General features: G+C 38.7%; 1 protein-coding gene across 2 annotated transcripts in view; it reads right to left on the reverse strand.

Moving 5' to 3' along the window:
- The window catches only part of PRKG2 (protein kinase cGMP-dependent 2), a 102,300-nt gene that overhangs the window by 43,909 nt on the left and 37,920 nt on the right, over positions 1 to 20,471 (reverse strand). For both annotated transcript variants that reach the window (XM_036270173.1, XM_036270168.1), the window contains exons 6-9: positions 18,990 to 19,053; positions 5,730 to 5,807; positions 3,884 to 3,978; positions 317 to 385 (exon numbers count right to left, since the gene is read on the reverse strand). In XM_036270173.1, coding sequence (XP_036126066.1) covers positions 317 to 385; positions 3,884 to 3,978; positions 5,730 to 5,807; positions 18,990 to 19,053 — 306 coding nt within the window. The remainder of the gene's footprint in view (positions 1 to 316; positions 386 to 3,883; positions 3,979 to 5,729; positions 5,808 to 18,989; positions 19,054 to 20,471) is intronic.

Below are 20,471 nucleotides of genomic sequence, written 5' to 3' on the forward strand. Positions count from 1 at the left end.
TATGTGGGGGGAAATTCATGAACACTAATAAGCTGATTTCTCTGGAAGAAGCAGAATTTAAATCTATTGCTGATATTTATGTACAAACTTTGCACACAAAATATTTAGTCTGCCAGCATCTGCCACTGCTACAGATTCAGATCAGAAGGCCCAGTTCCTTCCCATGAATTTTAATAGAATGTACTCGCAGCAGAAGATTGGCCAGCATTTCCAAGTGGTGATGAATGAGAAGACAGATGGGCCCCTGGAATAACAGAAGGCCAAGTCTTCAAAGGTGACAGTAGCCCACCTTCTCCAGCAGTATCAGTATACTCACTCTCGATCTATCACCAGGCATGCGACATCATTTTCTTCAGCAATAATGTTGGCTGATCTGACATCATCACTGCAGACAAAAACAGGAAAGTCAAAGTCAATTTTCTTTTTTTTTTTTTTTTTGGTATGTGCCCTTCGCGGGAACCGAACCGGGACTCTCTGGTCCACAGGCCGATGTTCCAACCGCTGAGCCAAACTGGGAAAGTCAATTTTCAACAGTTAGAAAGTAAATACTTATTTTTATTAGAGAATCTGCTGCTTTGTAGAAAACACTTTCACTTAAACCTTCCAAAAACTTTTTTTTTAACATTATACTCCAACTTTCTCCCAAAAAAAAGCATTTGAAATATGCTCCAGTAAAGGTTATGTATACAAGAAATTCAGCGGATAAGACAGCAGCTGCAGGGGGAACACAGAGGAACCAGTGATGGCAACCAGAAATGGAATCTCATTCTGTTCTTGTGTCTGCCAGATAAAACAGCTCTCCTGATCAAAAGGATAGGCAGGAAAAAAACAAAATTAACTAATCAAAGAAATTTATTGAAAAAACATTTAAGTAATTAACTTTTAATAATACAATAAAGAATAAAACCCAGAGAAAGTGTTTCTGATGCAATCACCCAATGAATTAAATAACAGTAAAATGCTTTCATTTCCTAGAATCTAATATGTATACCTTTCATTAAAATCTCTAAAATCAGCATATGTCTTACAGTTGATCAGTCATAGGGTAATTAACAGCAATGTCTTTCTTCTTCAGGGGTATATAACAGAATGGTGCATCTTGCAATTTATATCTTAAATACAATAAATTATGGCATATGATCTAATAATGGTAAATTTAATAACCTAATGAATATCAATTGGTGAAGCATTGGGTAAAGTATTTAGAGACTTTTATTTAATTAGTTTCCTCTTTCTATTAGTTATGAATTAAAGATACTGAAAAAAAAAAAGAGGCACACTCATATTCATTTAATGTAGCCTGAAATAGCAAGTACATTGAGACTGCTCTAAGCAACTTCATCAAAAGTGGCATCACACAAAGTGCAGTTCTTTCATCTGCCTGTAATGATGGGAAAGAGAAAACCTTGGCAGCCCGTCTCTATATTCCAAAAAAAAAGTCCCCTATCCCCATAGCTGACATCAAGAGATTTCCTGACATGACCCACAGTCCCTTCCAAGTTTACAGGGTCCTTGCTAGAAGACATCAGTGAAATCACTTCGGCTCAGTTAGCTTTTGAATTGAGAGCTGAATAGTGTGTACTCAACTTGTATGTACATATAAATATATAAATACAGATGTGATCTTGGATGTGGGCCAACTATTTCCTTTATGAGTTTAAAAAAAGGAAGAGGTATGGCATCCTTTTCACTTGTCGGCATCACCGTGACTAGAAATTCTCTGCAAGCACTTTATAAGTATTAGATGTTTGTAAACATACACATTTCTTTCATAATAACTGTGTAAGTGCTATGGATTTACTTTTGCACATAAAATTCTGAAAGAATTCCTGGGACTATTTGATGTCAAGTCATGGAAATATACAGAATACATAAGGAATTTCACATCACCATCGGTGGTCCTAAGAAGCAATAGCATAAAAATGCACAAAAATGTACAAAGTATTTGTATCCAACTCTCCTCATTGATTTTAGCTTTATGCTTTCAAATTCTTTGGGGAGTTGGGTGTTTATATTAAATATAAAGGTTTATGTTTCTCACGAAAAAACACTGTAATTGGCTAGCTGCAACATATAACATCCATCTTTCAGGTTCAGCAAAATGAGACAGTATATTTCCTTTCAAAAGCTATGCTGACTCCACAGTACACGTATGAATTTCTCTGCACTTTCAAACTTTAGTTGTTTTTCTCGGAGGTGTAAGAAGAAGAATCTGTAAATCTCAAGAACAAATACATTGAAGTATTGAATAATAATATTACATAATTATATTACATCAATGTATCCTATTCTGTTACCAATAAACCAATGAAAAAAAGGATAATTTCCCTATTGTTGAAACACGTTCATCAGTAGCTAGAAAAAGGGAAAGAAAAATTCAACATGGCTTTAAATCCATTTTATTGTGTTTACATTATATCCGTAACATTAAGTTTAAATAGTTAAATTTTCTTTAAAAAATAATAGCCTTGTGGTTTTTAAATAATAAAATTTGTCTTTAGAGAGATACTTTTTTTTTTTTTTTTATCCTCACCTGGGGACATTTTTCCATTTTTTTTTTTGTACAGATAGAGTGGGAGGGAGAGGAAGAGAGAGAGAAGGAAACATCGATGTGAAAGGGACACATTGAGTGGCTGCCACCCGCACGACCAACCAGGGCCGGGGACAAACTGCAACCGAGGTACGTGCCCTTAGCGGGAACCGAACCCGGGTCTCTCAGGACCGCAGACGGACACTCCAACCGCTGAGCCAAACTGGCCAGGGCGAGAGATACTTTAAAAAAAAAAAAAAAATCTGTCCTTGTGTAATCCTGACATACAAATATACAGAACTGGGATGTTCTACACAAAAGATGGAGAAAGATAAATGAAGAGAAATATTGCTCCTTTTTCTGAGCATATGATTTTATTTTATTTATTTTATGAAATAAAAGCACTTAGTGATAACATAAATTTTAAGGATTTTCTTAATTAATTTGAAGTATTCATTTAAAAACATATATAGCTAAAAAAAAAAAAAGGGTGTTTCTCAAAACTTTAACTTGATCTTTTATAGTTATTTACATTTAGGAAAATGTAATTCTTCAGACTTGGGGTTGTTTTCTGGGTTCCTGGAAATAGAAAGTGACTCTGAGCCACTTGATTAACCTTTACAAATATTTCTTTCATAAATTAGACCAACCAAATAAATTCATACCTCAAAAGACCTAAGGTTCAGGTAGAAATTTCAAATACACTATTTTAAGTTGTTTTTAAAACTTGCAAAATGAGCTGATAAAAATTCTTAAAAATATAGAACTTTTGTCATGATAATTGAAAAAGCACACAAAATATGTAAAGTCATCATCTGCTGTTTCTTTTTAAAGAAGGAAAGCAGCAATATTTCAAACCCGGAAATATAAAAACTTGTTCTTAAGAGAAAATTATAATTTTAACTTCTTTAATCTCTCTGGATCTTTTTTAAACAGAAAATTCTAATAGAACACCTTGTTTTCATAACAAATTTATAACTTTCTGACTTATTTCCTGTGCAAAAAATATTTTATAATTTTTTTTCTTTATTGATTTTAGAGAGAGAGGAAGGGAGAGGGAGAGAGAGATCGAAACATTGATGAGAGAGAGCATTGATTGGCCACCTCCTGCATGCCCCCCCCTGGGGATTTGGCCCACAACCTGGGCAGATGACCTGACTGGGAATGGAATGGGCAACCTCTTGGGTCGACGTTCAACCACTGAGCCACACCGGCTGGGCTAATTTTTGGTTAAATCTTGGACACTGGCTGTCATTAATCTGGTAGCTCATTTTGACAACTCTAAATGAGCAGTTGTGCCTATAAAACAATCACAGAATTATTTTAGTATGGTATACAGATTCATGGATTCACCTGATAAGAGCTTTTTCTCCAAAGTATTCTCCTTTCTGCAGTGTTTTTATCACTTGTGGCTGATCATGGCCCTCTGTACTCTGGGTGACTTTTACCTAAATAATGTCAAAAAATTAGGGAGAGAAGAAAGAAAGGAGAATCTGATCACATATCTATTCAACCAGAGCCCCCCAGCTCTACATAAACTTGACTGAACAAGGAATAATTTTGCAGCAGTTAGGACAATCTGGATGGGCTGAAAAGTCCCGTGATTGACACGCTCACATGCCTCCACCCTCTGTAAGAGCAAGTCCTCATTCAAACCCCACCTCCCAGAGCTAAAAATTTTTGTTTGTTTGTTTGTTTTATTTTTGTTTTTTATCCTCACCCGAGGATATTTTTCCATTTTTTGTACAGATTGAGTGGGAGGGAGAGAGAGGAAGGGAGAGAGAGAGAAAAACATCGACGTGAAGGGACACATCGAGTGGCTGCCACCCGCATGACCAACCAGGGCCGGGGACAAACTGCAACCGAAGTACGTGCCCTTAGCGGGAACCAAACCCGGGTCTCTCAGGACCACAGGCCGACGCTGTAACCGCTGAGCCAAACCGGCCAGGGCCCAAAGCTAAAAATTTTTATGTGACTCTAGGGATACTCAAAGCAAATAATCATGGTCCTGTGGGAACTTTGTTTTGAAATGCCAAAGAGAGTTGACAATTTATTTAAGAATAAGGTTGAGTACCAGGAGTTCTGAATCTGTTATTTGTCATGGACTCGCTGAATCCTGTGAACCCTCTAACTTGAACAAAAATGTGGATGGGGAGAAGGGTCCACGAACATTCATGGGTCATTGTGATCCACAGCCCAGGCAGATGTAAGAACGAACCCCTATGGCAGAGCCTAACATAAACTCCCACATTCCATAGTTATGGTTAGAATTATTACAATTCAAGATGGTAACAAGGGTTACTTCATGTTGATTACAAATTCTGATTACCATTTATCTAAGTCATAATGAATTAAAAACACATATTTGTGTTTATTAGCCAGAATTCTTTCAAAGCATGGGGTCCAGGTTGTGGGAAAATGATAAAAGTGGCTGAGTGTTGAAAAGTTTCTGAGGTTTAAAACTAGGTTGCTCCTTTTTTTCCCACTGGGGGCCCAGTTCAAAGTTCAATCACAGATCAATTCATAAAGGGCAGTGCCCACTGACTGACAATGGACCTTTCCCATGAAAGAATGAGCATTTGTAAAAATCCAACAGTTATAGACACAGGTGCTCAAGATTTTACTCTTTCTTTCAGCATTTGTCAAATGCTTTTTCTCTCTGAGGACCACTGTAAAGAGTCAACATAGGAACAACTGGAAATATGCTATCCACTCAATATCTATGTAAAGAAAAGGAACTACTGCAAATATTAGTATAAAATGTTCACCCCGGCCAGTTTGGCTCAGTGGTTGGAGCATCGGCCTGTCGACCAGAGAGTCCCAGGTTCGGTTCCTGCTAGGGGCACGTACCAAAAATAAAAAATAAAAAGTTTTCATCAGCATCTAAACCATCTGAAGCTATTGTGTAAGTCCTCAGCCACATTGTTCCATAACTTAATGCCTGACCTTCGCTGTTCTCAGTTGCTGGATTCACTTCCTCCACCTGTTGCCTATCCTATCTGTTGGATGGGAATACATTCCAGCCCAGAACTCGGATGCTCAGGCTAATTGAAAATCACACACTCATAGCTAGAAGAAACCTTAGAAATAATGCAGTCATTTTATACACAATGCTGCAATTCAAGCACTGCTGTGTTTGTGGCAAACAAATTTGAAAAGACTTTTTGATTGACTTTAAGTAGCTATAATTAATATTTACCGTTCCTTTGGCTAAAATGAAAAAGGTGCTTCCTTCCTCGCCCTCTCGTATAATGTAATCTCCTTTATCATAGTATTCCTGTTGGGATGAGAGGGAAAGAACAGGTTAGAGCCATGGAGATGTACCTATGAACACATAAATGAAATAGAACTCCTTCTGTCCTTGAAATGAGCATCCCACACCTGTGTCTTTTATTTTTTGCTATTGTAACTATAATACGTTTTAAAAGATTGCAGTCATAACCTGAGGAAAACTAAGGAGATTTTTACTTTATTATCTGCACTTACATTTACCTCTCACAGAAAGCAATCACCTGGAGTGCTGGATTTCAGACATGGAGATGGCAGACATGAGGAGGAGGAATGAGAACGGACCAATAACCACAGATACACAGGGGGGCTTTCACCTGAGTAATCTAAACATAAACTGCTCAGTGATCTGTAACAGTCTGAAACCAGGTCTAGAGCTTAGAAAAAGACCAAATGATTATCTGATAAACTGAAATATTATCCCCAATAGATATCGGGAATGTCAGTCTCCAATTCAAATTTCCTGAAGAGCAAATTCTATATACACAGTAATAAGCTCTTTCATATGAATTCTTTCCAAAGATGTATCATTACAAAAGACCGACATTAGAGTCTTTTACATGTAAATTCTGTTCTTCAGTGTAGGTTTATTCTCATGAAATCTTAAACTGTCACTTATTTCTTTGTTTCTCTTATATATGTGTATATAATCAAAGAATTATTGGGCAGGTAAAAGTGATTCATGAGATTCCAAAATGGCGGCAGAGTGAATGGAAGCTACACAGACCATCTCCCAGGACCAAACTGGAATTACAACTAAAATAAAGACAAATCATCAGAAAAAGGCAACAGAAAAGCAGCTTGCGAGGACCATATAACCAGGAACACTGAATCAATTCTGGTAGGATTGTGGAGGCACGAGAGGGGGGCTTGTTGCCCACAAACAGCAGCAGTCATAGCTGTGAGCAGCACCCTTGGGGTTAAAATCCCAAGCACGCTCCACAGTGCAGAGGGCTGGGAGAGAGGCTAAAATAGCCACAGCCACTCACCTTGGGCTCCAGCAGAGGGAGGGCGGACGGGTCTGGAACTGTGTGGGGACACTTGGGATTTGGAGGGTGCTCAGAGCTTTTGCTGAGTTTCAGCCACACAGGACAGTGGCCATCTGACTCCTTCTCAGGGCTCTGGGGAGAGGCGGTGGCCCCTCCCTTGGAGATTCAACCCCACCTAGGTGGGTCATTGAAGTGCAAATGGAGGCTCATGAACAACCAGCAGCTGCCTCACCCTCCAGAAATCCTCTTACACCAAACACCTGAGGTACTTTTTCATTCAACTAAGAACCCAAGGGCTACTAATAGCCTCCATGCAAAAAGCTAGAGGATAACTGAACCATTCCTAGGCTTGCAAATCTACCAAGAAAAGTAAGACTTGACAGTGGTATTTAACGTGGGCTCACTCAGGCTCATCCAAACCCAGTAGAGGGAGCTACATACAGCAGAACACCAACATCCACAGGGAAAATCTGGCAGGCTCCAAAACCCACTGAGATAGGCAAAATGGTGAAACAAAGAAACAAATCCCAAATGAAAGAACAAGAGAACTCTATCGAAGATGAGATAAATGAATTGCAGTTAATCAAGTTATCAGAGAAAGCTCGACAGCATGAGTAAGGACATGAACACCATGATTAAAAACATAGAAACACTGAAAATCAAACAATGAGAAATTAAACACCACCAAGAAGAAATTAAGAATGACATACCAGAAATAAAGAACACATTGGAAGGACTAAACAAAAGAGTAGAGGAAACAGAGGACTGGATCAATGAATTAGAAGACAGGATAGAGAAAATCAATCAATCAGAAAACCAAAAGGAAGAAAACAATTATAAAACAGGAAGACAGCTTAAAAGAACTGTGAGATAACTGGAAACATAATAATATTTGCATCATAGGAGTCCCCAAAGAAGAAGAAAATGAGCAAGGGTTAGAGAATATATTTGAAGAAATAGTGACAGAAAACTTTCCTAACTTGGTGAAGGAAGAAGGTATTCAAGTTCAAAAAGCACAGAGAACCTCAAGTAAGAAGAACCCAAACAGGCCCACACCAAGAAACATAGAAATGAAAATGCCAAAAATTAAAGACAAAGAGAGAATCCTAAAGACAGCAAGAGATAAGCAACAGGTTACCTACAAAGGAACTTCCATACTGCTCTTAGCTGACTTCTCAACTGTACACTACAGACCAGAAGAGAATGGCATAAAGTAATCAAGGTCATGAAAAACAAGGATCTAAATCTAAGACCACTCTATCAAGCAAGGCTATCATTTAAAATACAAGGTCAAGTAAAGAGCTTCCCAAACAAAAAAAAGGATAAGAGAATACATTAGCACAAACCAGCACTGCAAGAAATTTTATAAGGACTGCTGTAACTGGTAGAAGAAATAGGAAGAAAAATATAACCACACTAAACAAAAATGGCAATAATAAGTACATATCAATAATCACCTTAAATGTGAATGAATTGTATGCTCACGTAAAAAGACACAGAGTAGCTGATTGGATAAGAAAGCATGATTCATTTATATGTTGTTTATAAGAGAATCAACTCACAACAAAAGACTCACATAGGTTGAAAGTGAAGGGATGGAAAAGAAATCTTCCAAGCAAACAGAAAGAAAAATAAAGCTGAGGTAGCAATACTCATATCTGATAAAATAGATTTCAAAATGAAGGCCATAACTAGAGACAAAGAAGGTCACTACATAATATTGAAAAAATCTATCCATCAGGAAGATATAACCTTGGTAAACATATATGCACCCAATATAGGAGCACCAAAATATATTTAAAATCTTCTGAAGGACTTCAAAGGAGAAATTGACAGCAATACAATCATAGCAGGGGACTTGAACACCTCACTGACATCACTGGCTAGGTCCTCTAGACAAAAAATTAACAAAGAAACAGAGACTCTAAATGAAGCACTAGACCAAATGGATTTAATAGATATCTACAGAGAATTCACCCCAAAACTACAGAATTCACATTCTTCTCAAGGGCACATGGGACATTCTCAAAGATAGACCACATGTTAAGACACAAACTAAATCTCTACAAGTTCAAGAAGACTGATATCATATCAAGCATCTTCTCAGATCACAATGGCATGAAAACTAGAAATCAATTGCAACAAGAACATGCAAAGAAATTTGAACACATGGAGGCTACATAGCATGTTATTAAACAATGAATGGGTTACCAAAGAGATCAAGGAAGAAATTAAAAACTTCCTGGAAACCAATGAAAATGAACACACAACAACACAAAATCTATGGGATGCACCAAAAGCAGTTCTGAGAGGGAAGTTCATAGCACTACAGGCCTACCTCAAGAAACAAGAAAAATTTCTAATAGACTATCTAATCTCACAACTTAAAAAACTAGAAAGCAAAGAAAAAGAAAACGCCAGAGCAAGTAGAAGAAAAGAAATAGTAAAGATCAGAGCAGAAATAAATATGACATAGAATCCAAAAAAAAAAAACAATTTAAAGAATCAATGAAACAAAAATCTGGTTTTTCAAAAAGATAAATAAGATTGATGGACCCTTAGCTAGAATCACCAAGGAACAAAGAGAGAGAACCCAAATACACAAAACCAGAAATGAAAGAGGAGAAATAACAACTGACACCACAGAAATACAAAGGATTGTTAACAAATGTGATGAACAATTATACAGCAACAAATTTGACAATCTCAGTGAAATGAACAAATTTCTAGAAACACACAGTCTCCCAAAACTGGACTGGGAAGAGATAGAAAACTTGAACAGACCAATAACAACTAAGAAATTGAAGATGTAATCAAGACTCTCCCAGCAAACAAAAGCCCAGGCCCGGACGGCTTTATGGGGGAGTTTTACTGAACATTCAAAGAAGAACTAACACCCATTCTCCTCAAACTATTTTTAAAAATCCAAGAAGAAGGAAGACTTCCAAACTCTTTTTATGAGGCCAGCATAATTCTAATTCCAAAACCAGAAAAAGACACTACAAAGAAAGAAAACTACAGGCCAATATCCCTGATGAACATAGATGCCAAAATCCTGAACAAAATACTAGCAAATCGGATCCAACAGTACATCAAAAAAATTATTCACCATGACCAAATGGGATTCATCCCAGGGATGCAAGGCTGGTACAATATTCACAAATCAATAAATGTGATATACCACATAAACAAAATGAAAGATAAAAACCACATGATCATATCAATAGATGCTGAAAAAGCATTTAACAAAATCTAGCACCCATTTCTGATGCAAACACTTAGCAATGTGGGAATAGAGAAATCATATCTCGACATAATAAAAGCCATATATGAAAGACCTACAGCCATCATCATACTCAATGGGCAAAAACTGAAAGCATTTCCCTTAAGAACAGGAAGAAGACAGGGATGTCCACTTCTGCCCCTGTTATTTAACAGTGGAAGTCCTAGCCACAACAATCAGACATGAAGAAAAAAGTAAAAGAAATCCAAATTGGAAAGGAGTAAGTGAAACTGTCATTATTTGCAGATGACATAATATTATACGTTGAAAACCCTAAAGACTCAAAAATATACTAGACTTGATAAATGAATTTGTCAAAGTAGCAGGATACAAAATTAAGGTCAAGAAATTGAAGGCATTCTTATATATCAGTGATGAACTCACAGAAACAGAAAGTAAAACAACAATCCCATTTACCACCCTGGCCAGTTTGGCTCAGCGGTTAGAGCGTCGGCCTGTGGACCAGAGAGTCCTGGGTTCGGTTCCCACTAAGGGCATGTACCTCGGTTGCAGTTTGTCCCCGGCCTCTGTTGGGGTTTTGTGGGTGGCAACCACTCGTGTCTCTCTAATGTCGATGTTTCTCTCTCTCTCTTCCCCCCTCTCTCTTTCCGACTCTTCTGAAGATAAATGCAAGAATGTCCTCTGGTGAGGATTAATAAAAATCCCATTTACCATCACAGCAAAAAAATTAAGATACCTAAGAATAAACTTAACTAAAGAAATACAGGACCTATTTGCAGGAAACTATAAGACATTGAAAAAAGAAATAGAGGAAGAGATAAAAAAGTGGAAGCACATACCTTGTTCATGGATTAGAAGAATTAATATCATTAAAATGTCCATATTACCCAAAGGAATCTATAGATTCAATGCAATCCCTATCAAAATACCAAAAACATATTTCACAGAACTAAAACAAATACTTCAAAAGTTCATATGAAATGAAAAAAGACTCCGAGTAGCCACAGCAATCTGGAAAAAGAATGACAAAGTAGGTGGAATCACAATACTGGATATCAGGTTATACTACAAAGCTACTATAATCAGAACAACCTGATACAGGCACAAGAACAGGCATATAGACCAGTGGAACAGAGCAGAGAACCCGGAAATTGACCCAAGACAGTATGCTCAATTAATATTTGACAAAGGTGGTAAGTGCATACAATGGAGTAAAGACAGCCTCTTTAATAAATGGGGTTGGAAAAATTGGAGAGCTACATGCAAAAAAAATGAAACTAGACCATCAACTTACACCATACACAAGAATAAACTCAAAATGGATAAAAGACTTAAATGTGACTTGTGAATCCATAAAAATCCTAGAAGAAAATGTAGGCAACAAAATTTTGGACATCATATGCAGCAGAATTTTCACTGATACATCACCTAAAGCATCAGAAACAAAGGAAAAAATGAACACATGGGACTACATTAAACTCCAAAGCTTCTGCACAGCAAAAGAAACAACCATCAAAATGGAAAGGGAACCCACTGTATTGGAGAGCATAATTGCCTATGATACATCAGATAAGGGGTTAATTTCCAAAATATATAGAGTGCTCATACAACTCAACAAAAGGAAATCAAAGAACCCAATTAAAAATGGGCAGAGGAACTAAACAGACATCTCTCCAAACAGGACATACAAATGGCTAAGAGACATATGAAGAAATGCTCAACGTCACTAATTATCAGAGAGATGCAAATCAAAACAACAATGAGGTATATCCTCACACCTGTCAGAATGGCTGCCAACAACAAATCATCAAACAACAAGTATTGGTGAGGGTGTGGAGAAAGGGGGACTCTAGTGCACTGTTGGTGGGAATGCAGACTGGTGCAGCCACTATGGAAAATACTATGGTGTTACCTCAAAAAGTTAAAAATTAAACTGCCATTTGACCCAGTGATCCCACTTCTAGGAATATACGCTAAGAAGACTGAAACACCAATCAGAAAAAATATATGTACCCCCATGTTCGTAGCAGCACTATTTACAATAGCTAAGATCTGGAAACAGCCCAAGTGTCTATCAGTAGACGAATGGATAAAAAGGCTGTGGTACATATACACAATGGAGTACTATGCAGCTGTAAGAAAGAAAGCTCTCTTATCCTTTGAGAGAACATGGAGGGACCTGGACAGTATTATCCTAAGCGAAAAAAGCCAAGCAGAGAAAGACAAATATCACATGATCTCACTTATTTGTGGAATATAATGAACATAACAGTCTGAGGAACAGGGTAGACCCAGAGATGTGGAAGTAGGGTACAGACTGACAACCCTCAGAAGAGGGGGTGGGTAGGAGGTAACTTATATGCATGTACGCATAACCAATGGACACAGACAACAAAGCTGGGGACAAGATGGGGGGATGGGAAGGAGGGTGTCAACAGGGAAAAAAGGGAGAAACATCTGTAACAAAAATAAAATTTAAAAAAAAAAGAAAAAGTGGCCCTGGCCAGTTTGGCTCAGTGGGTTGAGCGTCGGCCTGCGGACCAGAGAGTCCCAGTTTCAGTTCCCGCTAGGCCCTAGGGGCTAGGGGCATGTACCAAAAAAACAAAAGGAAAAGGAAAAGTGATTTATCCACCTGCCAGACCAAAAGAGCAATTCAGTGAGAAGATTAAAGGTGGATTAAACTGTTCACCCCTACCTTGCTGTAATGTGATTTTGTCTCAAACTCATAGAACTAAAATAGATCTCTTAATCATTTATACATGCAAAAATGGGCTTGTTTAATTTTTTTAACAGGCACAATTAACAACATAATAACTGTCTCTTGTTTTTGTTTTGGACTTGGCAGTAAAATTCAAACAAAACTATTGTGTCTACTGTATTTCAATATATTTCTTTTACTCTTAAAACCTATTTACATTTACAGAATCAATGTCACTCCTAATACTAATAAATATACCTTTTACTCACATAGCAGCATCTACATTTTACAATACATTTCAACCTTTCATGGAAGGAAGGATGGCATCTTAGAGCAGGGTGGGTAGTATTTGAAGTCAAATAGAGCTACATTCAAATCCCAGTTTTGCTGTGAATTTCACTTCTATAAATCTATAGAGTTCAGAAAAGAACAAAGATTTAGAGAAGAGAAGCACCTTGATTTTCTATCGCTGCCGAGACCAATAACCACATACTTAGTGGCTTAAAGCAACCCCCACGTTGTGTGTGTGTGTCAGAGAATCCAGGCACGGTGTGGTCCCACCGGATTTCTCTGCATTGTGTCTCTCGAGACTGAACTCAAGGTATGGGCCTGGCTGTGTTCCTTTCTGGAGGCTCCGGGGGAAAGTCTGGCAGAAGTCGGTTCCTTGTGGTTATAGGATAAGGTCCCACATCCACGCTGGCTGTCATCCCAGAGGCCACTCTCCATTCAAGAGCTTGCACAAAGCCCCCTACATTTCCGAACCAGCAACAGCACGTGCAATTCTCCTTCCACTTGGAATCTGACTTCCACTTCGGCTGGATCGCTGACTCTGGCCAGAGAAAGTTCCCGGCTTTGAAGGGCCCATCTAGATAACCCAAAGTTATGTCCCTTCTGCCATGTACCATAACATATTTTCACATTCCAGGGATCAGGGTCTGGACATTTTGGGGGGAATCCATTCTGTCTACCACAATAAGCCAATTAAAGACAGTGTTTTTATTTTGAAGCATTAAAAGCATCTGAAACGTACCAAAAACTCAGTGTCTGCCATATTAAGGTGGAAGATAACAGTTTGCTGAGCTGTTACTACTTAAATCTCCTGGTCCTCAGTTTCCTTTTCTGTAAAGTTGATTGTATTACCTACCCCACTTCATGCTGCTTGAGAACCAGGTGGACACTGTGTCTAAAGCACCTGGTGGCACGTTTGGTATACACCAGGCACCTGGTGACTGTTAGTTCCCGAGAAGAGGCCATGAGCCGGTCCTCAAAGGCTTCCATGGTAAATTGTACCCCTCCGGCTGTGGCCATGTGACTAACCCCTAGCTGAAAGGATCTGTGCAGAAGTGATGGCGCCCCCTCTGGGCCAGGCCCACTAACAATTCCAGGCACATCTATCTCTTCATCCTTTTCCCTCCAGCATAATGGCATGGCCGAGAGAGAGCTTGGAGGAGACCCCCTTGGGTTTCTGAATAATTTGGACTGGCATGTATGCAACTGACAAACTTCTATTTTAGCTGGAAACTAATGTTTTGAGTTTTGGGCATCTCAGTTTGCTTACACCAATTCTTTTTTTTTTTTTTTTGGTACGTGTCCCTAGCGGGAACTGAACCCAACTCTCTGATTCGCAGGCAAACACTCCAGCCACTGAGCCAAACCGACCAGGGCCAATTCTTTAATCTTTCTCATTTTAGCTTCATCACGAACCGTTGCTAGATTTTGCAGTTGAGATGATTCTGACCCCGGGAGGGTAAGGGCATGACCAACACTGCCATCCAGGCCCCTTCGCTACAGAACTGATGTTCAATGCTCTTCACTACAACTGCTGGTGCCCGTCCTGATCCACGCGCCCGTCTCAGGACGTCCCTCAGTCTCTAATGTTCCCATCTCGGTCTTGGTCACCGTTACCCACATGGAGCAGAAGAACTAATGTGGAGAGTTTTTGAAGTGCTGTGAGGTTGTTCTCAGTTATTTTAAAGGCCTTTTGATGTGTGAGGACGCATAGCTTTAATTCCTGTCAGTCAGACAAGTTAAACAGGCAAAGTTTGAAAGGGACCACTGAGAGCTTTGTTGTTTCTTAAGGGACAACCTTGCTGGTGGTATTTCTCCCAGGGTTGGTTCTTTGTCACCAAAACCATGGGAGGAAGATAAATAATACCTCCCAGTGTGTTGACAGTAACTTCATAGATCAGAAAGGGCTGTGGATGTAGGTCAGACCAAAAATATATGGTGGTAAGTACTGGCTATGATGCTAGACTGGCCAGTGTTTGTCAAGTGGGGAGTGCAGCCAGTCTAGCCAGGGTGGTCACCAAGACCAAAAAGAGAAAGGCAAACAGTGTGGTTATTGTCCTGTGGTTACATTGCAAAGGGGTCCTTAGAGGACCAAGAAGCCATAGACACTGTCCTTTGGAGCAATGGGTTTCAGACACCCTTCACTCTGACCTACAGTAAGAAATACATTTTACATGCACACCCAAATACACGCAAGCATGCACACACACGGACATCTGTGTAAAATGGAAACATATTGTTCAAAACAGTATTTATACTTATTACTGTGATAGAAAAAAAATGTTCCTCTAAATTGGTTTTATGACCTACTAATGTGTCTCACAGTCTGAAAAATATGTTCTAAAAGAAGACTGCAGAAATCCAGAGAGTGCCTACTGAGTGTATGACGAGGGAAAAATAAGGGAACAATCCCAGGACGGACTGAGAGGCGGCACTCAGGAGAAAATTACACAAGCACAGCAGCTAGAGATAAAAAGATGTTTTCACTGTAAACAAAATGTTCACTCTGTGATAGTCTAGCAAAATGCTACAGCTGGAGCACCAGTTAAAACAAAACTCTATAAAACCAGAAGAAAAACCCAAGGTGATGAAGGACAAAGATTAAAAAAACAAGCCTACAACTGACTTCCTTAGAGTCTTTAGTGTGTGGCTAGAAACAGGTATTGATGATATACAGATATAAGACACACACACACACACACACACACACACCTTCCATGTACCATGTGACTATACACCCAAGTTGGTTGCTTAAGAAACTGTATAGTTATTTGGGCTGTTATCAGCAAATTTTTGTTTGCAGAAAGACAATAGTTAAAACACCTTAGAATGTTTAAAGTAAACACACCTGGGTCGGTGGATCCTACCAATAATAATTTAGTACCTGTTTGCTTAATTCCAGGGAACCAGAGCCTACAAAATGAAAACCAATGGAAATCCCTCTGACTTGGGTAAGCCAACTGAATAGAGTTCAGTAATTAAAAGACTGGAAGAGCCCGTAGAGATGCAGCCCACCACCCCCTTATTTTTGTGGATGAGAAGAGCCCAGTGCCCACCACAATTAATGACAGCTGCTAGTGGAATCTCAGGACCTTGGACTAGGAAACTCCACAACACCTAACTGCCCCACCTTTCACTAACTGGATCATAAATTGTGGCAAAATCCACCGTTATCTCAACTTTTTCATGGCTCTGGATATACTCATTAAAGTGAGAAAACCCTCTGGCTTATGTAAGTGTTAGCAAGAACTATAAGGAAGACTAGACTTAAAAAAATAAATAAATAAATAAAAAGGAAAATTCCTGAATGAAGAGGCAGATTGTGGCAAACTCTAAATACATGTATTCCATTCATAACCTTAAGTTAGTGCTTCCCAAACTTTAATAAGCAAGTATAAGGCTCACACGGTTAAAATGTGGGTATCGGGGCCCCTACGCCACCAGAAGTTCTGATTCGGTAAGTATGAGGGGGTACCTGGGAACCTGCTTTTTAAACAGCACCACAGGTGATCTGAGTAAGGACTAGGACCTTCCACATACCCCAGCCCCACCACCCTTTGGTTTCCTAAAGAAGGCATGTCAGAGTCCCCGCGCAGAGGGCCACGGATCAAATACCAAAGGTGCAACAAAGAGTGAAGTGACTTTTCCATCAGCCACAGTGGAATCCGTGCTCCCTGGACTGATCCCCACGTGAGGGGCAGAAACTGCTCCACGCCATCCCCCATGCTGTGCAGGTGCCAGGTGCAGAAGCCACACTGCCACTTTATTATCAGCAGCAGTTACACTGCTTTCCAAATCTGTGTCGTGTTTCATGATGTTCATTAATTAACTCTTAGAGCACACCAGTGAATATGTGGGCACCATCCCCCCCCTCTTTTCCCGTCAGAACACCAGAAGAAACTGACAGGCGGTCTGCCCCTAAGCCTGAATGTTCTGGGTGACTTAAGCTAAAGTGAGAGATGCTATTGGAACACTAGACAGCTGGGGCCATCTGGTCCAGGCGTTCAGCAGTCAACATCTTAAGAAACACATCTAATCCACTGCTCGGTGATGGGAAGTTCTGACCCTCCTTCCCCGTCCCTGCGCAAAAATGTCAAAACTCCCAAATCAAATCCTAAACAGCATGCGTCATTCAGCCTGTTCTTCTCAGAGGTTATGGATACATTGTGGGGCAGCTGGTCCCAGAACTCAGCGGGCGCTCAGTCACACGTGGGTGCATTAGTGACTGGCCGTTGTCAGGACTCTGTTGATGGGTCATTAGTCCAAGCTACACTGGTAAATTATGTGCTTTTCCCAGAGCTACACAGATCCCATTCCCCCCTTGTTACTCACTTTTTGCATCTGAGAATGTTCACACATTACAGAGCCCCATTTGTTTGCCAGGTATGAATAAAGGGCTCTTTATAAACTACGCTGCTGTCTGCACATGCTAAGATATAAAAAAGCCTTTCCAGGGTGTTTTAAAAGATGAGCCTTTCAAACTCGAATTGTGTGTCAATTAATATTGGATCTGAACACCCTCCCCCCATCTATATATATTGTATACTGTTGCCTGTGGCTGCTTTAAATATGTCTAATTTACCATTTATTTTTAATGATACTAAATTTTAATATTTGCTGTCAGCATGGAATTCCCCTCTGGTGTATCTACTCTATTAGTACTAGATTAAAACCAGATTTTCCTCAGTTAACAAAAAATATAAGGCCTCCCTAGCTTTAAAAAAAAAAAAACACTCTTAGAAATTAGGATGAATTATTAATTTGTAACATCTGTGATTGGGTTATGTTACACTAGGAAAATCCCAAAAGATACAGGGCAAGCAGTCCTCTTGAAAATGACTTCATAACCGAACACCCCAGGGATACAAGGCCAGGCACTGTGTCATCATGGCCTGTCCTTGATACACTGCTGGACGCGGTCCATGCATTGTAAACGGAAACATTCCTGGTGTCACTTACACTTAAGGATAAAATGATCAGTGCTCCCCTCTCAACAGATCTTAGTTTATATTGTGTATTATGATTGACAGAGGCATGAATCTGTCAACAATCAGTCTTGCAGGTGTTTTTTGCTTTTTGTCTCCTGCTGAGACCAGCTCATAAAAGCTGAGTGTCTGCATGGGACTCCTTAACTATTCCTTACCTTCTTTTAAATTCCAGGGAAGCCATTTTGCTTTCAATGAAATTGACACCCACCACCCCCCTCAAATTAGGGAGAGGTTCTTTGCTTTGAATTTTCAACTCTGAAGTCTGAAGAACTTTTCATGTAATGCATATCATTTGATCCAAGGTACATGTCATAAAAGCATTAGTCACAAAAAGACTTGGCTACTCTTGGACTAGAACCAACCATCTGGGTGAGGCTTAATACAAGTTTTTGAACACATTCCAACATGCTGTTTTTTTTCCCCTAGATGTTAAAATAGATAAAGTGCTTCTTAAGGGCAGGTTTTGTTTTTTCTAATGTCTTCTCGTGGCCTAGAGTTTTCAAGCACAGAGTGTTTCACAGGCCTGATTCAGAAGTCAAGTCTGTCACCAAAGCCCCAATGTCCCCTTTCTCTGCTGCAGTTCCGAAGTATGCATCACTGACCCCTTGACACTATGAAAACTCTGCAAGGGACTGTAATGTGAACTGCAGAAAATCAAATGCCTCTTTAGTAAGGCAGATTAATTTTATAAAATACACTAAAAAGACTAAAATATGCAAATCAAATGTCACTTGCCATGTACAAATCCAATTTTGTTTCACACGTTTAAGAAGAGCCACCTACAGCTAACCAGCCTTGAATTCAGCAAAAATTGGCCTAATGTCTGTTCACAACAGAAAATGGCTCTTGTTTCTGCAAACTAGTGATCCACCATCTTTTACTTTTTATTCATTTGCAGTGCTAATAATGACTAAATTATACAATCTCTTAATAAAATGTATTTTTTTGCTTTAAAATTTCTTACCACTTCCAAGCAGTCAATGATCTTGGTTAATTTGTCTTCAGGTAAATTCTTCAGCAGGGACACACTTCAAAATTAAAAAGGAACATTTATCTCTTTATCTTCCTAAATTAAAGTATGAATGTACACCTATATACAGATTCAAAAATCTTTACATGCATTGAAAAATGCACTTTAATTTTTCCAAAGTAAACCTCCAAATATATCACACATAAATAACTAAATTTCAAATATTTTAAAATTCTATAAACAAATATAATCACTTAGGCAAATAAAGAAAAATAGTAAGATATCATAAAGAGGAAAATCAAATTTTGTCTTCTTGGGAGAAAAAAAAAAAAAAAAACGTTTTACATTTGTAGTTGGTTTTCACAGTGAATCACTCATGAAAAAGTGTTTCTCTCCATATCTCACTATCTTTTTTATTAGCATCAGTGAGAAGCTCTGCTTCTGAGGAGGATCAGATTTTCATCTAAATCCTCATAATCAGGTGAAAACTGAATCCAGGGGGCAATGTAGGACTTAACATGAAAATGATCTCTGATTACTCATATTATATTGTCTTTTAAAATCAATGGTAGCCAGAGGCATGTAATAGAAATATGTTTTACAAATAATAACAATATACATAAAATGAAATGGAATACAGAAGCTTATTGGGAAAAAATCAGACATTCCACTAGTGTGATTAAACAAGATGATTAAATAGATCTGTGAGAGAAATTTCTCCTCTACTTCATCCATTTTTACTCAAGTCTGTTAATGCAGTTTCTATAAGATATATATGTCTTTCTTACCATCTAAAATTTGACATCCCTAAATAAAAAAAGATGCCACTCAAAAATATATGAATGAATCTGATTTTTGAAAAAAGAGCTCTAGACCAACCCTTGCACACGCCAGGAGACATATACAAGGATGTTTGCATCCGAATCACTTGTAATTGCCAAACAGCGGAACAAGCCTCAGCAGAGGAGCAGGTAAGTACACTGTGGTAGAGTCAGATATCAGAACTCTATAATAGGAGAAATGACTGAACTAACCCAATGGATGAATCTTAGAAAAAAAATATTAAGTAAAAAAAAATGAGTTGCAAAAAATAACACCATTTTTTATGTAGTTCAAAAATAGCCTAAATCAAGCTATAGGCAAAATAATAAAGAATACCAAAGGAATGATTAGTACTCAACTTCAGAACATATACTACCCCGGAGTAGGGAGGTGGGAGGCTAGGAAATGACATGAGGGAGCACATGAGAACAACACTACTAACTTTCTACTTCTTGGGTCAGACAGGTGCTTATTCTGTTATTATGTTTTATAAATTACATATGCACTATGTATCTTTTACATACAACACATACTTCATACTAAGATATAAGTGGAAAAAGAAAGAGCTTACTGTTTACTATGAAAAAAAGAGAACAGTATCTCTCTAACATGTCTCCTTACTGATGGAAAGGTAAAAGTAAGCAGAACATGTTG

Source organism: Molossus molossus, unplaced genomic scaffold (assembly GCF_014108415.1).
Source record: "Molossus molossus isolate mMolMol1 unplaced genomic scaffold, mMolMol1.p scaffold_m16_p_1, whole genome shotgun sequence".
NCBI classification, from domain to species: domain Eukaryota; kingdom Metazoa; phylum Chordata; class Mammalia; order Chiroptera; family Molossidae; genus Molossus; species Molossus molossus.